The sequence below is a fragment of the Leguminivora glycinivorella genome, chromosome 14 (assembly GCF_023078275.1).
Source record: "Leguminivora glycinivorella isolate SPB_JAAS2020 chromosome 14, LegGlyc_1.1, whole genome shotgun sequence".
Classification (NCBI taxonomy): domain Eukaryota; kingdom Metazoa; phylum Arthropoda; class Insecta; order Lepidoptera; family Tortricidae; genus Leguminivora; species Leguminivora glycinivorella.
Genome location: NC_062984.1, coordinates 20,401,432 through 20,420,358, shown reverse-complemented (window position 1 = coordinate 20,420,358; position 18,927 = coordinate 20,401,432). Strand labels below are relative to the sequence as shown.

Here is an 18,927-nt window from a genome sequence, read left to right as displayed (position 1 = left end):
ATACTAAATACAGACTACCCAGACAGCGTATTATCAGAGTATAATAAAGAGTACTAGGAAGCAAAGTATGCCTGCTCCTCTTCAGTTGTCGACTGACTAAGTCCTCCAAAACTATACAGGTACAAAGTCCCAAGATCTTAACAAACTTTCCAAAGATATTACCTGTATAGAATCTTTAAATCAATACACACGAACTTAAAAAAAAAAACGGCCAAGAGCGTGTCGGGCCACGCTCAGTGTAGGGTTCCGTAGTTTTCCGTATTTTTCTCGAAAATTACAGAACCTATTAAGTTCAAAACAATTTTTATAAAGTTCTACTTTTCTGATTTTTTTCATATTTTTTAAACATAGTGTTCAAAAGTTAGAGGGTATTTAAAAATGAATAACGGTTTACTAACATCGTTTTTTGATAATATTAATATTTTCGGAAATAATCGCTACTGAAGAAAAAAAACCGGCCAAGAGCGTGTCGGGCCACGCTCAGTGTAGGGTTCCGTAGTTTTCCGTATTTTTCTCAAAAACTACTGAACCTATCAAGTTCAAAACAATTTTCCTAGAAAGTCTTTATAAAGTTCTACTTTTGTGATTTTTCTCATATTTTTTAAACATACGGTTCAAAAGTTAGAGGGGGGGGGGACGCACTTTTTTTTCCTTTATGAGCGATTATTTCCGAAACTATAAGTATTATCAAAAAACGATCTTAGCAAACCCTTATTCATTTTTAAATACCTATCCAACAATATATCACACGTTAGGGTTGGAATGAAAAAAAAATTCAGGCCCCACTTTACATGTAGGGGGGGTACCCTAAAAAAACATTTTTTTCCATTTTTTATTTTTGCACTTTGTCGGCGTGATTGATATACATATTGGTACCAAATTTCAGCTTTCTAGTGCTAACGGTTACTGAGATTATCCGCGGACGGACGGACGGACGGACGGACGGACGGACGGACGGACGGACGGACGGACGGACGGACGGACAGACAGACATGGCGAAACTATAAGGGTTCCTAGTTGACTACGGAACCCTAAAAAAGGGTGGCCCCCCCCTCTAACTTTTGAATCACATGTTTAAAAAATACGACAGTAGAACTTTATAAATACTTTCTAGGAAAATTATTTTGAATTTAATAGGTTCAGTAGTTTTTGAGAAAAATACGGAAAACTGCGGAACCCTACACTTGAGTGTGGCTGGACACGCTCTTGGCCGGTTTTTTTCTTTTAATCCATACTAATATTATAAATGGGAAAGTGTGTCTGTTTGTTTGTCCGTCTTTCACGGCCCAACGGAGCGACGAATTGACGTGATTTTTTATGTGGAGACAGTTGAAGGGATGGAGAGTGACATAGGCTACTTTTGTCTCTTTCTAACGCGTGCGAAGTCGCTTGCAAAAGCTGGTATTATATAATGCTCAATATTCATAAAATAATGCAATGTGAATGGGGGGATTGTTGTCTTATCTTACTCACACAACTTATGTATTAAAAAGGAAATATTCGCTCAACAGTACATTTTCTGTTAAATTAATAATTTAGTCCGTAAAAAATATCTTACACTCAGTTCAACCTTATTTGTCCAATCATGTAAACAAACACTGCTGGAAAACATTATTATTATTATTATTATTATTTGTTTGTCTTTTCCAGTTCTCGGGACCATGGGGTCCCGGACTTTTGGGAGGCGTGCGTGGGGCCGAAGCCAACAGCGCAGAGGCCCTTTAAGACAGTTTAATTTAAAGTAATGTGACACTAGCCGGCGATTGTCCCTGTCCGCACTATAGAATGCACCCAAGGACAAGCCCCGGTTAGTGTAAAACTATTGCAATGAAAAGAAACAAATTATACTGGGCTATTGGGTTGAAATGTTTGTGTGCTAGTGACCGGTCTATGGAAAGGTCTATGGCACCTGCCTTGATCATATGTTTTAAAAACACGAAAAAATAGGCAGGCGGTGACTCGCCAACTCACTATATGGGTCCCCGAAAACGGCCGCTCGCACGGAGCGACAAGGGGACAACATAGCGTGAGCGGCTCAGGGTGTGGAGAGGTGTGCGCCGCTTTCTACCCAGTCTGTACGAAACAGCCACTGTGCCAACTCGCGTCTTATGCATATTTCACTTCCACCCTGCGAGCATATAGCTCTGGCACCCCACTCTGGACGGCCGGTTAAGGCAAGCCAGAGGTGAGAATCCTGCGGCCCCTGCTCAGTGTTCACTCCGGCCGGCCAGTAAAGGCAAGCCGGAGGGAGGGGCCTGACATTATTATTATTATTATTTGTAAAGCAGGCAGGCAGTTGTAGTAACTGATAAAGCCTGTATCCAGTTGTCGGCATTATCATGCATGTATGGCATGTTGTTGACATTATCTCACTTTTCTCTGGAATTGCACATTAACCATCACTAAAAATGTTATTATACACTTAAATAAACTCACAAAGTATTGAAATCAATCAAAAAACCACTGAAAAATATCGTTTCTTAAACGATTTTCATCAATAATTGTAATTACGAACGGATGACATCAAAAACTCCTGACATTACGAAGTCTAGATTGTCTATGAGTCGTATAATGTTGGGATGACAACTTATCGTTATGAACGATCGATATTAACGTTTGAGTTTGTATAGCTTGGAAAAAATGCGTTGATATTAATTACAATAATTGATCAGATTTATTAACCGACTTCTTTACGTTTTATTTCCTACCTCTTTACAATAAATATTTTACTATCAGTATATTTTTTGTTGTATTAATGTTAATGTTAGGTACTATGAAATGAATACTGTACTAGCCTTTTCCATAGGATTGTTGTAAATGTGACGAAACCTAATTAAATTTTGGTTTTTACATAGATGTTGTGTGACGTAAAATTGAAAATCCTCTGATGACATTAGCAGCGTTTATTTACAAAGTATCGTTAATACATAATTTTATCGACATTCTAAGACCAAATTAAATTATTTCATAGGAAATATTTTAATTTGTGTTTTTTAGTAGACACACTACTATTATTTAACTATAAACTGAAATAAATGTCATATACAAAGAAAAAATGACCAAGGCCTCCAAGTGTCCGATGCTGGATCCAGCATCGGACACTTGGAGGCCTTGGTCATTTTTTCTTTGTATATGACATTTATTTCAGTTTATCGACATTTCCAATCACTAGTAATTGTCTTTGATCATATTTGGCGTTTCGTTTGTTTACATGATAGGACAACTAAGGATGAACCGACTGTAGTATTTAATAGTTATTTCTAGGCAAATATTAAAACTTGTATGTTTTTATAGTCAGATGAAGCCAGACCCGAGTTACCTCTAACGGACAAGAAACAAGAAAACTACCCTATAGGGGTTACTATTGATACAGCCGCTATCCACCAACTACCCTGGGGTAAGTAAGATGACTTTCTTTATAGATAGATAGATATAGTTATTTTCCCCTCACTAGCTCGGAAACACGTGTTTTGTCCTTCAATACCAGCGGGTAAAAACGCATTTTATCCACTAGTGGGTAAAATAATTTGACCTTAAATAAAGTCAAATTAACTGCTTTCAAATTGATAAAAGTAGGTGAATCTAGTAATAAAGATGATTTACCACCTGTGGAACTACTGGAAGCAGTGATATACGCTTTTTTTGCGTTGTAGTTTCGTCGCTAAAGTGAGGGGAAAAGTTTTGTGTTACACTCGGGCGCAAATGTATTTTACTTCTCGTGTGTTAAAAAACAACTTTGCCCCCTTGTATAACAAATAACTATTGTTTTACATGGGGGCAAAGTTGTTGTTTAACCGCACGTGCCAATATTGATACCCGAGCAAGTGAAAGATTCCAATATTGAACCGCTAGCGTAGCGAGCCGCGTGCACTCATATGCCTGAAGAGGGGCCTCTAAATTGGCCCGAAACATGTCGTAGCAATAGCGAATTAATAACGTGCGTACAACCGTAGATTCATTAATTATTTGAATATGTCTCACGAAAGTTTAACGTGTACGAGTATATTTCCTAGTATTATTTTTTATAACATGTGCCGTCAGATACTTGACAGATACGCTTGTTTCAGCAACTAAGGTGAAATTTAAACATCTAGGCTATTCTTTTCAAAATTGTCCACCCCACTTTTTTTGTAACATGGGTATTTTTTACGCGATTCATACTCAGAATCGCGAGGTGTTTCAATCCTGATAGGAGAAAAAATGTTCCAAGGCTTCCATACACTTTTCAAACCTTCCATTATAATATTATAGGATAATATTATAGGACATTATTATAGGACATTTTTACACAGATTGACTGAGGCCCACGGTAAGCTCAAGAAGGCTTGTGTTGTGGGTACTCAGACAACGATATATATAATATATAAATACTTATATACGTAGAAAACATCCATGACTCAGGAACAAATATCTGTGCTCATCACACAAATAAATGCCCTTACCGGGATTCGAACCCGGGACCTCGGCGTAGCAGGCAGGGTCACTACCGACTGCGCCAGACCGGTCGTCATTTCGGTCCATTCCGTTACCGCTTTACAAAATGTTTGAAAAAATGGGGGAAAAACCTTGGGACACTTTTTTTTTCTCCTATTACGATTGAAAGTACGCGAAGTAGAAAGCACATAAAAATTTCCAAATAAAAAAAACTGGACAACTTTGAAAAAATGGCCAAGAGCGTGTCGGGCCACGCTCAGTGTAGGGTTCCGTAGTTTTCCGTATTTTTCTCAAAAACAACTGAACCTATCATGTTCAAAATAATTTTCCTAGAAAGTCTTTATAAAGTTCTACTTTTGTGATTTTTTTCATATTTTTTAAACATATATGGTTCAAAAGTTAGAGTTAGGACGCACTTTTTTTTCCTTTAGGAGCGATTATTTCCGAAAATAATAATATTATCAAAAAACGATCTTAGTAAACCCTTATTCATTTTTAAATACCTATCCAACAATATATCCCACGTTGGGGTTGGAATGAAAAAAAATATCAGCCCCCACTTTACATGTAGGGGGGGTACCCTAATAAAACATTTTTTTCCTTTTTTTATTTTTGCACTTTGTTGGCGTGATTGATATACATATTGGTACCAAATTTCAGCTTTATAGTGCTTACGGTTACTGAGATTATCCGCGGACGGACGGACGGACAGACAGACATGGCGAAACTATAAGGGTTCCTAGTTGACTACGGAACCCTAAAAATGGCCCTTCTAATCCTTTGCAGGTGAGAACGAGAAACTGCCATTCATGCCGACGCTACACGTACTATCTCAGACAGGTTTGCTGACGGTATTCAACGTCATCAATCTGAATAAAGAAGCTCCTCAGATCTGCTCACCGGTTACTGTAGTCAGGTATTTATAATTTAATTTTCCCCTCACTAGCTCGGAAACACGTGTTTTGTCCTTTAATACCAGCGGGTAAAAACGCATTTTATCCACTAGTGGGTAAAGTTGTTTGACCTTGAATAAAGTCAAATTAACTGCTTTAAAATTGATAAAAGTAGGTGAATCTAGTAATAAAGATGATTTACCACCTGTGGAACTACTGGAAGCAGTGATAAACGCATTTTTTACGTTGTAGTTTCCTCGCTATAGTGAGGGGAAAAGTTTTGTGTTACACTCGGGTGCAAATGTATTTTACTTCTCGTGTGTTAAAAAACTCGCAAGTTCAGGATTCTATTCCCGAACCACTCGCTTCGCTCGTGGTTCAACTATAGAATCCTTTCACTTGCTCGTTTTTCAATTCCACACTCGGCGTTAAAATACAACTTTGCCCCCTTGTATAACAAATAACTATTATCAGTATACATGTGTAGCGTGAGTTATGACAGTATACGGGGTGTCAAACCTAATACGGGCGAACCTCTTAACGGTGTGTATAGGACATAAAAAATGTAATTAGATAACTTTTACTTAAAATTTTAATATTTTTTTTATCCATACAAATTAATTCGGCCCGCAACGTAATGTAAACACACTGGCGTTAAACGCTCGATGACAGTTGTCATTGATTGTCATCGGTAATTAAGCAGCAAAGTAGGCTCTTTCTAGATGCTGAGATGAAAAAATACAAGTTTCGTTTTTAACCCCCGACGCAAAAACGACGGGGTGTTGTAAGTTTGACGTGTCTGTCTGTCCGTCTGTCTGTCTGTCTGTCTGTTTGTCTATCTGTCTGTGTGTGTGTCTGTCTGTGGCATCGTAGCTCCCGAACGGATGAACCAATTTCGATTTAGTTTTTTTTTTTTGTTTGAAAGCTGAGTTAGTCGGGAGTGTTCTTAGACATGTTTCATGAAAATCGGTCCACTATGTCGCGGTCGGGGGTTTTTTCAAAATTGTATTTTTTTTTCTATACTTCGCAGTACCACACCGTTCCCCGCACAAGCCCAGCCCGTCCCTGCACCTCCAGCGATCGCCGTACCGCTGCCTAAAGTAAGACATCTTTTATATTAATTAAAATCTAGAACCCTTTGTAATATAATAAAAGTTGAAAATAGAATTTGAAATTTGTAAAAAAAATAGGCCAGGACTTTGAAGAGTTCTCTAAAGTTTGTATCTTTAGGTGTTTAAGTAAAAAGTAAGTAAAATCTGCCCTCAAAATGCTCCTCATGCCAGTTGAGGGTAGAACCCCCTCCCCCCCCATATTTATCTGTCCATATTTTTCTTAAGTAATTATGTGGTGCTAGACAGAGCGATTGTCACTGACATAATATTATTGCAAGGGGAAATCGACCTTGTTGTCCGACCCGTAGGGTGGTAAACCACATTTTTGGTCGACTGTACCTAAAATTACAGAGTATAGACATACACTCTTTGTTATGGATATAAATTTTGACGTTTTTCTTGTTGACGTTTACTTTCAGCCGGCGCCCGCGCAGCCGGCCGCGGCCCCGTTCGCGGTGTCGGCCGCCCCGGCCTTTGCTCCTGGTTTGTATTTTTTTTTTTTAAATTATAAATGGGCTTCGGAAAATATGGCTTGACTGTGTGGAAGAGGATCTGAGGAGAATGAGGAAATATACCAACTGGAGGAGGGTCGCCAGAGATCGCGACAACTGGAGGAAGATAGTGGAGGAGGCCAAGATCCACAAAGGGCTGTAGCGCCATCGGAAGTAAGTAAAGCCCCATTTAGATAGTACGAGTTTCTCGCCTCGAACGTACGATTATCGAAGTACGAGAAAAAATATCGTATCATGTAAACTACGCATACGATATCGTACGAGAGGGGGCGATAATCGCCTCGCCTTTGATATTTGTATGTCTCCGTGTAAACAAAACTCATATGCGAGAATCGTATACGAGGCTCTTGGCCACAGACTAGCCAAAGGCAAAGACGTGGCCTACGATGGAGTGAGCTCGCCCAGAAGATGCCTGTCCACTCTTTTGTATCTGAAAAACGCACATATTATAATTATTATTTCAATTTAAAAGTGATTTTAGTGAAAAAATTGTACTTTACGCAACCAGTGTGTAAGAGCCGACGTTTCGGACATGACATTACGTCCGTGGTCACGGGTAGACACTAAATTAAAACGGGACTTAGAGGTCAAAAAAGGCGAGTGGCGTGGGTAATAAAGACGCTACGAGTATTTTTTGACTCTGTTAAACACCGTTGCATACGATACTTTTTCTAGGATCATGCACTTACTTTTGTAATAGTTTTCTAGAATCACTTCCGTCAAATACACAGTTTCCTGGATTTTGACTCAAAGTCTGGCAGCTTGAAAAAAACATGTCTATGCCTCACATGTCTTTTTTTCTGGGTTGTTAAGTTGGTAGAATGTAATGCAGTAAGTTTAAACGCAAAAACACTGCTACAAATGAGTTTGTGGAATAGACTGTAGGCTTATCTTTTCATCTTTTATGTAGGGTTTTAAAGATCTATGCACGACCTTGTAAATTTTTGATTTATTTATTTGTGGTTCATTATTACAGTGCCAAGTCAACCACAGCCATTGCCGCAGACAGTCGTGCAGCCTCCAAAACCAGTCGAAGTACAAGCGCCGCCGGCCCCAGTGCAAGTTAGATTAACATCTTTCTCACACTTTAAACCCATATTTAAATAACAGAATCTGCAATAGTACAAGTTCAGAAGGCTCACTACTTTGATGTTCACAAAATGCCGCCTTTCATAATCATAATTCTTATCTACATTAACAAATGGACCGCACACAATTACAATTAATCTCTCTAAGAAACTAGTATCTTAACTCTTACTATTTTCGAGTTAAAAAAAAATTGTGCGTGGAGTCCCTCTGAAAAAACAAACATGTTACGTTATCTGGGTAAAGGGCCTTATTGTCGATGGCAACACTGAGCGTTAAACGTTTAACGCTGTCGGAAGTGGCAACACTGAGCTTAACAGATTTAGATAATTGCGAAGTTTAGCAATTATTTACAACATGGAAAAGTATTTTTTCACTCACTAAAAATTTCAGGTCCAACCAAAAGCGCCCATCCAAAAGGACCCCACTCCAGAAATAAACGCCGCCCTAAAAGCGGAGCAGGAACTCGCCAACAAGCAGAAAGCAGACTCGGAATTCAGAAACATGCTCGTCCGGGAAGCCAACGAGTTTCAGGCCGAGTTGTACGAATTTGTCACTAACACGAGGAAGGCACAGATACAGGTCAGTCTATTTTTAACCGTCGCCTCATATCTCTCAAGAAGGACGGTTATCAAGTCGTCTGTATGTTTTTTTTTTTTATGTTTGTTCCTCGATATCTCCGTCGTTACTGGACCGATTTTGAAATTTTTTTTTTTATTGAATGTATATGCATACAGATTGGTCCCATTTTTCTCAGAACCCAGTTCTGATGATGGGATCATGGAGAAATCGAGGGAACTCCTCGAATCTGAAAGGCATACATATGGTGATTTTTGTGTTTTTAAAGGAACAGCATGCATTTAGGTACGGAACAGTGACATTTGGTGCAGTGGAACTGCTGATGATGGCCAGAACGGAACTCTTCAAATCTGAACGGCACGCTTATAGTGACTTTGGTATTTTTATAAGAACAGCATGCACTTTCGTCCAGAACAGTGACATTTGGTGCAGTGGAATTGCTGATGATGGTCAGAACCGAACTCCTCAAATATGAACGGCACGCTTATAGTGACTTTGGTATTTTTATAATAACAGCATGCACTTTCGTCCAGAACAGTGCCATACACAAGCAGTTTTAAAAAATACCTACACATTTCTACATAATCCAACATTCGCAAGTAACTTTCACCAGAACCCGAAAGGCGACGGTTTTTTTTTCTTAAAAATTATTTCTTACAGCTATAATGTCCATAAAGAGTAACACGACAGTTGGGTGGTTTAGGAATAACAAAGACAGTATGTAACTCCGTAATAGACAGCTACAGTCTAAGAAAATAACGCTCGGCTAGATGGCGCTAATATTAATATTTGTCATTTGAACACATATCAAGCTAAGAATATGGGCCAAATGTCAAAACTGAGGTTTAAAAGTTCTAAGCTTGTGTCGAGAAATGGCAGTCTATGCACTGTGATTACATATTTTACTTTGACAGTAACTCTCTATAATACTTGATCCTCTTTGGTAATAATGACGTGAGCCGCGTAAGCTAAAGACCCGGGTTCGATTCCCGGGTCAGCCACCATTGGACTTGGCTGTTTCTTTAATGTATGATATCAATTCCGTATGTGGTGATGGGTTAAGAATTTCACTACCAACTTTCTTCTCCTGGGTGTCGTAGAAGTCGGCTGTAGGAGATGTGTTCAGTATGGGTGATGGGCCGGCAACCTAACCGGAACTAGAGGGACTCCATATGCCCCTCTCCTTTTAAGTTTTTTTTTTAATTAGCCTGTTGTAGTGTCCCACTGCTGGGCAAAGGCCTCCCCTCGCTTCTTCCACTCAACCCTGTCATGTGCATAATTCTGCCAGCTTGGATGGAATGCGTTCAAGTCATCCCGCCATCTCTTTTTTGGTCTGCCTGAACCCCGGCCTGCACCCTCTACGGTGTTCCGTGGGTCCTACTCGGTAACCATTTTGGCCCACCGTTCAGGGTGCATGCGGCAGACATGTCTAGCCCAGTTCCACTTAAGAGTAGCGGTCTTGACACCTACATCTGCAACTCGAGTTCTGGAGCGCAGTTCCGTGTTTCTGATTCGGTCAGTTCTGCGAACACCCAGTATACTGCGCTCCATCGCCCGCTGGCAAACCTTGAGTTTGGACTTTAGAGCTTCTGTTAATGACCATGTTTGAGCGCCATAGATTAGGATAGACAGGATACACATGTCGATGAGTTTGCGCTTGAGACACAGAGGAAGGTGACCCTTCATTAGCGCCTTCATGGACCAGAAGCTCTTACAGGCATTATCAATACGTCTATTGACTTCTATGATTTGCCTGTTTTCGAAGGAAGCTATCTGGCCCAAGTAAATGTACTCATCAACATACTGTATATCCTGCCCATCTACCGTGACCCCATGTTTTGCCCGATTGGTCATTAACTTGGTTTTTTTGCTCTGTTCATTGTGAGTCCAACTTCAAGGCTCGCTGTGCTGAGATCTTGGAGCATGTGTTGCAATTGAGATGCCGTATGGGAAAAGAGGACAATGTCATCGGCAAAACGCAGGTTAGTTAACCGTTTATTGCCGACAACAATGCCCGAACCCTCCCATGAGACCGCCAGCCATTTTAAAAATCTCCTCCATGCAACTGGTGAACAGTTTAGGAGACAGTGGGTCACCCTGTTTAACGCCTTTCTCTATTTTAAAAATAGGACCAGGTGCGTGCAATTTAATGGCTGCCGTGCTATTGTTATAAATCGTTCCAACAAGTTCAACATACCTTGGATCTATACCTTTTAAGAATACAGGCATCTAATATCTATTTCAGTTTAAATCTAAATCTAATCTTTTTTTGCAGTTCTACCGCGACCTCCACGCGATAGACACAAACCCAGACCTCCAGAACCTAGACGCCGCAACGCTGAAGAAAGACTGCTCCGTCGAAGACCTGCGCAGTGCCATTATCGCGCTGAAACTGGATCTAGTTCGCGCTTGCGCAGTGGTCGCTGAAGCTAGGACTCAATCTGAGTAAGTAAACTATTGGAAAACTCACCTAAAGAATGAGTGAAGATCGGGCAGTCAAAAGAGCCTACTTGGGAAGATCGAATGGACGCTGTCCTGCTGGTAAGGGATCATCCATAAATTACGTCACACTAAAAATCGTGATTTTTGACCCCTCCCCCCCTCCTTCTTGTCACAGCTGGTCACATTTGTTAGACTCCCCCCTCCCTAGTGTAACGTCACATATATTGCAAATTTACACGTAGAAATTATTGAATGAAAACAGCGGGTAGAAATCAATCTTATCGCCATCGCCCGCCGCCCGCGCGTCTCCTCCCGTGCGTATGTCGAGTACTCAACAATCCCTAACCCAAAATATCGTTGGGCGGATAGAGTGGAGGTAGACCTCCGTGAGCTCGGCGTTGGCGAAAGCTAGCGCGATACAGCTCAAGACCGAGCAAAGTGGGGTGCTCTTGTGTTGGAGGCCAAAACTCATTTTGGGTTATCGCGCCAGCCAAGTAGTAAGTAAGTAAACTATTGGAAAAACTTTTTTGAGATTATTTTTCCTTTTTTTAACGTACCTCAAAAGAAAAATGTTTCTTTACAATTATTTGTGTCTCTTCCTGTTGACATAATCAGCACAAATAAGCGTGATAACAGGTTTGCACATATTTTGTCAATGTCCAAGACCTGTAAACCTAGATGCCGCAACGCTAAAGAAGACTGGTCCAATAATGGCCTGCACAGTGCCGTTAATGCTTGAAAATCATGTTAGATTTTTATTTATACCCATTTTTTTAGACGTTATAAAAAAATGTCGTTCGTCAAAAAAAGTTTTTTCACCACACCAACTGTTAACGGCTTTGGTATTTGAAAACAGATAGCAAAATTGCATTTTATCCACAGGAGTGCAAAGTAATTGCATACAAATTTTAACTTGATATCTCGAGCTGACTGGTAGAATTTACCTGTACATGATGATTTTGAATCATAAATAATGTATAAATTGATAGATTTGATGTAGTCTGATGTTTTATAGTCAGTATTTTGTTCGCGTTGGTGTGGTGAAAATTTTTGTGTTTCACTCGGCGGCAAAGTTTGTTTAACCTTCGTGCCTTGAAACCCTCGCAACGCTCAAGATTCCACTTTTTGAACTACTCGCTACGCTCGCGGTTCAATATTGGAATCTTTCGCTTGCTCGGGTATCAATATTGGCTCGTGCGGTTAAACAACAACTTTGCCCCCTTGTAAAACAAATAACTATTATACATTATGTATGTGCTTTGCTCTCTCTTTGGTTGACATGTCTGCATAAATAAGCGTCCATAGGCAATAATGCTATTCTAGCATGAATTTATAGTGTCACTTTGATCCTTCCTAGAAAGAAATCCCTTTTCAGAAATGATAATTAATACATACATACATACAATCACGCCTGTTTCCCAGAGGGGTAGGCAGAGATCACGGATTTCCATTTACTACGATCCTGACAAATCACTTTCGCTTCACACACTTTCATAACGTTTCTCATACACGCTCGTCGGTTTCGAGTACTTCTGACCTGGCCTTTTTGCAATATTTCCCCGATTTGAACAAGAAAAGTTCGCCTAGGTCTTCCACTTCCAACTGACCCTTCCACTCTTTTTTTCATATACTTTCTTCGTTACTCTCCTCTCATCCATCCTCTCTACATGCCCGAACCACCTTAACATATCCATCTCAATCTTTGATGATAATTAATACTTAATATTATAAATGGGAAAGTGTGTGTGTCTGTTTGTCCGTCTTTCACGGCAAAACGGAGTGACGAATTGACGTGAATTTTTAGGTGGAGATAGTTGAAAGGATCGATAAGGGCATAGGCTACTTATTGTCTCTTTCTAAGCCCCCCCCCACTTACCTGAAATAGGGGGGTGGAATTTTATTATTTATTTATTTAACCCCCCCACTTACCTGAAATAGGGGGGTGGAATTTTATATGGAGCATTCCAACAACTTTCGATTTTAACTCGAGCGAAGCCGCACTAACTGATCTCAACTCCATACGAGTATTTTCTTCTATTTATTATAGAATAAAAGTAATCATACTATATTTATCTTTCTTCCTCAGCGCAAAGGACCTCGACCAATGGACTCAAGCAGACCCTCTAACCACAAAAAGAGTTGCGTCTGTAAAGAAACTGGCCTATTACGTACAAAACCAATTGGAACAAGCACACAGCTCGCTCAACTATAAGTGGAACAAACTTGCCGAGGAAGAAATAAAGTCCAATAAGTAAGCATTTATACAATTTTGCCTGCTAAGCCACGGTCCCGGGTTCGAATCCCGGTAAGGGCATTTGTGTGATGAGCACAGGCCCCGTAGCCGAATGGCATTTCTACCGAAACGAAAACGAAACGCCGCGAAAGGTAGTCTGGCTCTGTCGCGCCAATACGCAAGAGCGATAGAGATAGATATCTACGAGCGTTTCGTTTCGTGAGCGATTGTGCATTCGGCTATGCACGCAGATATTTTTTTTCCTGAGTCATGGATGTTTTCTATGTATATAAGTATTTGTATATTATATCAAAGAGGATCGAGTATTATAGAGAGTTATTGTCAAACTAAAATGTGTAATCACAGTATATAGACTGCCATCTCTCGACACAGGCTTAAAACTTTTGTACCTCAGTGTTGACAATTTGGTCCATATTAGCTTATATGTGTTAAAAATGTTAAAATGTCAAATATTAATATTAGCGCCATCTAGCCGAGAGTTCCCCAAAGGTGTAACGCCATCTAGGCCACCGTACCTCTTTCTCTATGACTTTGAGGTACGTTTTTTTCTTAGACTTTATCCGTCTATACGGAGTTACATATGTCTTTGATTATATATATCGTTGTCTGAGTACCCACAACACAAGCCTTCTTGAGCTTACCGTGGGACTCAGTCAGTCTGTGTAAGAATGTCCTATAATATTTATTTATTTATAAAGATTATGAATAATTTCAGAAAAGGCCCCCGCATGATCCGGCCAATAATGGACGACGTGTACCAACCACTAGTCAAGCAACAAGAAATACTGAGTCGGCAAGAAGCTGTGCTCAAGATGCTCAAAAATACGCTCAATGAGTGTGACGGGCCGGTGTATAAATCTACGCCTATTTTGAGGAGCACGCCTTTTAAAAAGTAAGTTTTGTTTAACCTTTTCCCGCCCAGTGTACAATCAGATGTACATTTGGTTGCAATGGAATTTCTACTTTCATGTAAACAAATTAAGTAGAATTTCTTTTGTTTCTACAATTGTAAATTCATTATTAATTGATTGAATCTGTTTCATAGTTTTATTTCATGAGTAACTATCGCGCAGTGTTGGGCAAAATGTAATTGAATTACAAATTGCAAATACAGAATGTAATTTCAATTATAAATTGAAATTACAGAAATGTAATTTCTAATTGAATTACAATTTTCACTAAATTACAAAATGTAATTTGCAATTCAATTACAAATTACATTTTGTAATTTTAATTGGTAATTCATTACTTTATGAAATTACAAATTACATTCACCTAGGAAAAAGATTTTCATTCAAGTACTTTTTTAAATTCCATATTAGTAATTTAAATTGTGTAGGTAATCGTAACTGTTTATTTAATAAATGTTTTAAACTACACTAATTGTTTTCCATAACCATTCCAAGTGGGTAAATTGGGTATTTTTGTGAAAGTAATAATCAAATTTACATAACGTAATTTCGTAATTCAAACTACAAATTAATGTAATTTCAATTACAAATTAATGTAATTTCAATTATAAATTACCAAGTATTTTCAATTACATTTAATTCAATTACGAACGTAATTACAAGTAATTGCAAATTATATAATTTAATTTGTAATTTAATTACAAAATAATTGAATTATGCCCAACACTGCTATCGCGGTAACCGAAGACAATAAAATGAAAGTCAACTCAATTTCAAGTATACGGAGTATACCTAGAATCAAAATCCCTTAGCAAAAATGTTGTATGGTGGGCGTTACAAGGTTAAGTACTAACTACTACATTGTCCAACCTCTAGTCACAGACCCCAAGTGATATCCCAGTGCTTCGTGAATAAAATTTTGCACGAAGGACTAAGTAAACTAACATTTTTCCGCTTTTTCAGAGACCCGCTCTCCAAGCTGACCAAAAACATTCTAAACATGAGTTTGGAGCCGCAGAAATCCGAAAGCAAGAATCTACTGACCCCGCAAAAGCTGGACGCTTTGAGAGACATGTTGTCTAACCACAAAACTGTGAAGATCAAGCCAGTTAATGTCGAAATGAGGCATCATTTGACTACAATGAGAATAAGCTATGAGAAGAGTTTGAGAGAAGAGAAGGCGAGACAAGTGAAAATTGAACCAAGTATGTAATATGTTGCTGATTTTTTTTCAACCCCCGACGCAAAAACGAAGGGGTGTTATAAGTTTGACGTGTCTGTCTGTCTGTGGCATCGTAGCTCCCGAACGGATGAACCGATTTAGATTTAGTTTTTTTTTTCCTGAAAGCTGAGTTAGTCGGGAGTGTTCTTAGCCATGTTTCATGAAAATCGGTCTACTATGTCGCGGTCGGGGGTTTTTTCAAAATTTTAATTTTGTGGTTGGGTTATTAATTTTAATCGTTTCGAAATCTCTGGCCGTCTGTCTGTCAATGCTATGGATTTGAAATTTGGAACAGTTATGAACATTGTTAACCTCTACAAATTGAAAGTGTTTTTTTTATAATTTTTATAAAGAGCTTTGTACACATATTTAAAGTCACACACAGGTCGAACGCGATTAATTAACATTATTTTTTTTTATTACCTGGCCGAAACGTTGGGAAAAAAGGTAAAAATAATGTTAATTAATCGCGTTCGACCTGTGTGTGACTTTAAATATGTTTTATAAAGAGTTCAAATTGTACATAACAGAAACATTCGCCATCCTCCTTGCGTTATCCCGGCATTCACCAAGGTTCATGGGAACCTAGGGTCTTTGACAACTAATCCCCAAGATTTCGTAGGCACTAGTTTTAAGAAAGCGACTACTGAAACATTTTTTTTAAATATTCTAGCACCAGTAAAAATGCAAGTGAAGCAAGAAGTAAAGCCAGTAATTAAGCAAGAACCGAAGCCAATGAAGGAACCGCCGAAGCCAGTGTTCGCCCCTATAGCCGTGACGCCAGCTTCTGCTACTAATAAGTCTTGGTTCACTGAAGGTAATATGAGTAATAACTAGAGATGCACCGAATATTCGGTTACTATTCGGTATCCGGCCTATTCGGCCCTTATTTTAATATATGGCCGGATACCGGATGTGCTATTTTTGATTGAATAATTTTGGAGTAAACAAATTAAATGTAAGAAAAACAGTTACGGTTATAATACTTATAATCATAGCCCTTTATTATTACAAACAATAAATATTTACATGTTGTGAAATAAATATATCTGATCTAATCTAATCTAATCTTTAAACAAAAAAACGGACTCCGCGCGAAGTTCACTACGAAACAAGTCAAAACCTGCACGACGCGCCCGCTCCCTGCTTAAATTGTAGGTATTGTAGGTAAAATTCGGCGGCCGGATACCGAATATTCGGCCGATGGTTAGGCCGAATATTCGGTATCCGGTATCCGGCCAAACAACTATTCGTTGCATCTCTAGTAATAACTAATATCCCTACATTGTTCATTTTACATCTTAGGTTATGGTTTTTAACCCCCGACGACGAAAACGACGGTTATAAGTTTGACGTGTCTGTCTGTGTGTCTGTCTGACTGTCTGTCTGTCTGTTTGTCTGTCCGTGTGTGTGTGTGTCTGTGGCATTATAGCTCCCGAACGGATGAACCGATTTAGATTTCGTTTTTTTTTGTCTGAAAGCTGAGTTAGTCGAGAGTGTTCTTAGCCATGTTTCATGAAGATCGGTCTACAATGTCGCGGTCGGGGGTTTTTCAAAATTTTAATTTTGTGGTTAGGTTATTATTACAATTAGTATACAGTGTGTTACCACCATGCGGGCATTTATTTCTTATCCATTAGCAATCGTATCAATGTACTTCGTATTTTTTTTATACCGTGTCGGTGGCAAACAGGCATACATTTGCTTTATGAGCGGTCATTGCCCTCACTTGACACTTGCCACCTCTCCATTCCTCCACGCCCGTCGGTCCATTAAGTTATACCACAGTATAATAAAGAGTACTATCGTACAGTATGGCCACTCCCGCTCCCCGCTGAAAGTGCCGCCCACCCCCTCTCGGTTACCTCACAGTTACCGCCTGTCAAAAACACGAACAGTCGACCTGTCATATTTCACTCATACAGGCATAGTACGCGTTCACCTACACGAGCTTAGACTGTGTGCTAGGAACGCGCCTCTTTCATATATTTGATCTGGGGGGGGCACGTGGTAAAGGCCCGGGGCCCCAGGGGGGGGTCACGTGGTCTATTTGTATGGCCATGGCCAACTTAGGCTCCAGGGGGGCATGACCCCCATGACCCCCCCCCCCCTGGATCCGCGCATGCTCCATCCCAGGGGCGGCTTGCCAAGACCGCTGGTGTTAGCACATTATTATTATTTATCAGAAATGTTTTATTTCAGTACCGAAAAAAGAACCACCAAGCCCCGCCACGCAGCCCCAAGAGATCAGCTTCACTATAACTAACACTCCGAACGCATCTCGTAGCGTTCTCAAAAACCTGCTCGAAAACAAGCAGGTTACAGTCGAAGTGAAAAAAGATGAAAACACTATGGACAGCTTTATGGGACAGAAGATTTGTTCGCCTTCCAATTTCAACTGTAAGTATCATCAAAGCCATATACACCGTGGGCCTGAATAACCCGTAACATTTTAACCACGCATTTTTGATGTAGTAACCTAACCTCAAAATTAAAATTTTGAAAAAAAAAACCCCGACCGCGAGATAGTGAACCAATTTTCATGAAACATGGCTACGAACACTCCCGACTAACTCAGCTTTCTAACAAAAAAAACTAAATCTAAAACTTTCGTGATGGATCACGCGAAAACTATAAGTGTTAGAACCAAAGTGTCAATGAATGATTTGTAGTAAATTTATTAAGGATTACTTTGTTCCTACACGCTTTTTCTGTATCTTCAACGGTTTTGTCAGAAATCGTGAAAAACCGCATTTTCGGCTATTTAAGGGGAGGAAGAGGGGTGACGCAGAGGGGGGAGGGATGGGGAGGGTTGATGAAAAATAACTTCGGCCTATAATGTACCTACATATCCCAATCAAAAAAAATCTTCCATTAATTATGCCAACATTTTCATACATAACTTTCCAGAAGCAACGTACTATTATTAACACATCTTATTTCCACAGTTTCATCAGTGATAGTCGCATCACCCACTGCATCGTCCTTTACAACCAAACCCATATCAGCTCTCAACAACATGCTCAACCAATTCGCACCAGCAGAAAATAAAACCATAGAAACCGAACCACCCAAAGAAAAGATGTCAAATCTATTTACCATATCCAAAGCTAATGTCCCAGATGTCTTAGGCAGTTCGAATATGGTTACAATCAAAAGAGTTGAACCCAAAGCGGAGAAATCGAAAGAAAATACGCCAGAAAAGACTGAGAATGTTATTTTGAATATTCCTAAAGTTAAAGATGATAAGAAGGAGAATGAGAAACCATTTGGTGTCCAGAGTACGAATAAATCTGTGTTTGGATCTGTTGCCCAGCCCGTCGCAGTTACTGCTCTCACCAGTAAAACAGGTATGTACATTACAATTAATTAAGGTAAAATATATTTGAGAGCGCACTATTCGCCAACAAACTGGTTCCAGTATGGCGAAAAGAAAAAATGTAATATAGTCATAAGTTTTTTTGAAATAAATAAATAAATAA

General features: G+C 39.4%; 1 protein-coding gene across 2 annotated transcripts in view; it reads left to right on the top strand.

Annotated features, from left to right (window-relative positions):
- The window catches only part of LOC125233235 (nuclear pore complex protein Nup214-like), a 46,251-nt gene that overhangs the window by 12,274 nt on the left and 15,050 nt on the right, over positions 1 to 18,927 (top strand). Inside the window, exons 8-20 of one of the 2 annotated variants that reach the window (XM_048139153.1) lie at positions 3,295 to 3,397; positions 5,221 to 5,350; positions 6,358 to 6,427; positions 6,859 to 6,922; positions 7,928 to 8,013; positions 8,431 to 8,619; positions 10,892 to 11,061; positions 13,145 to 13,309; positions 14,028 to 14,204; positions 15,187 to 15,428; positions 16,119 to 16,262; positions 17,648 to 17,845; positions 18,394 to 18,795. In XM_048139153.1, coding sequence (XP_047995110.1) covers positions 3,295 to 3,397; positions 5,221 to 5,350; positions 6,358 to 6,427; positions 6,859 to 6,922; positions 7,928 to 8,013; positions 8,431 to 8,619; positions 10,892 to 11,061; positions 13,145 to 13,309; positions 14,028 to 14,204; positions 15,187 to 15,428; positions 16,119 to 16,262; positions 17,648 to 17,845; positions 18,394 to 18,795 — 2,140 coding nt within the window. The remainder of the gene's footprint in view (positions 1 to 3,294; positions 3,398 to 5,220; positions 5,351 to 6,357; positions 6,428 to 6,858; positions 6,923 to 7,927; positions 8,014 to 8,430; positions 8,620 to 10,891; positions 11,062 to 13,144; positions 13,310 to 14,027; positions 14,205 to 15,186; positions 15,429 to 16,118; positions 16,263 to 17,647; positions 17,846 to 18,393; positions 18,796 to 18,927) is intronic. The other variant, XM_048139154.1, reaches the window with a different exon arrangement.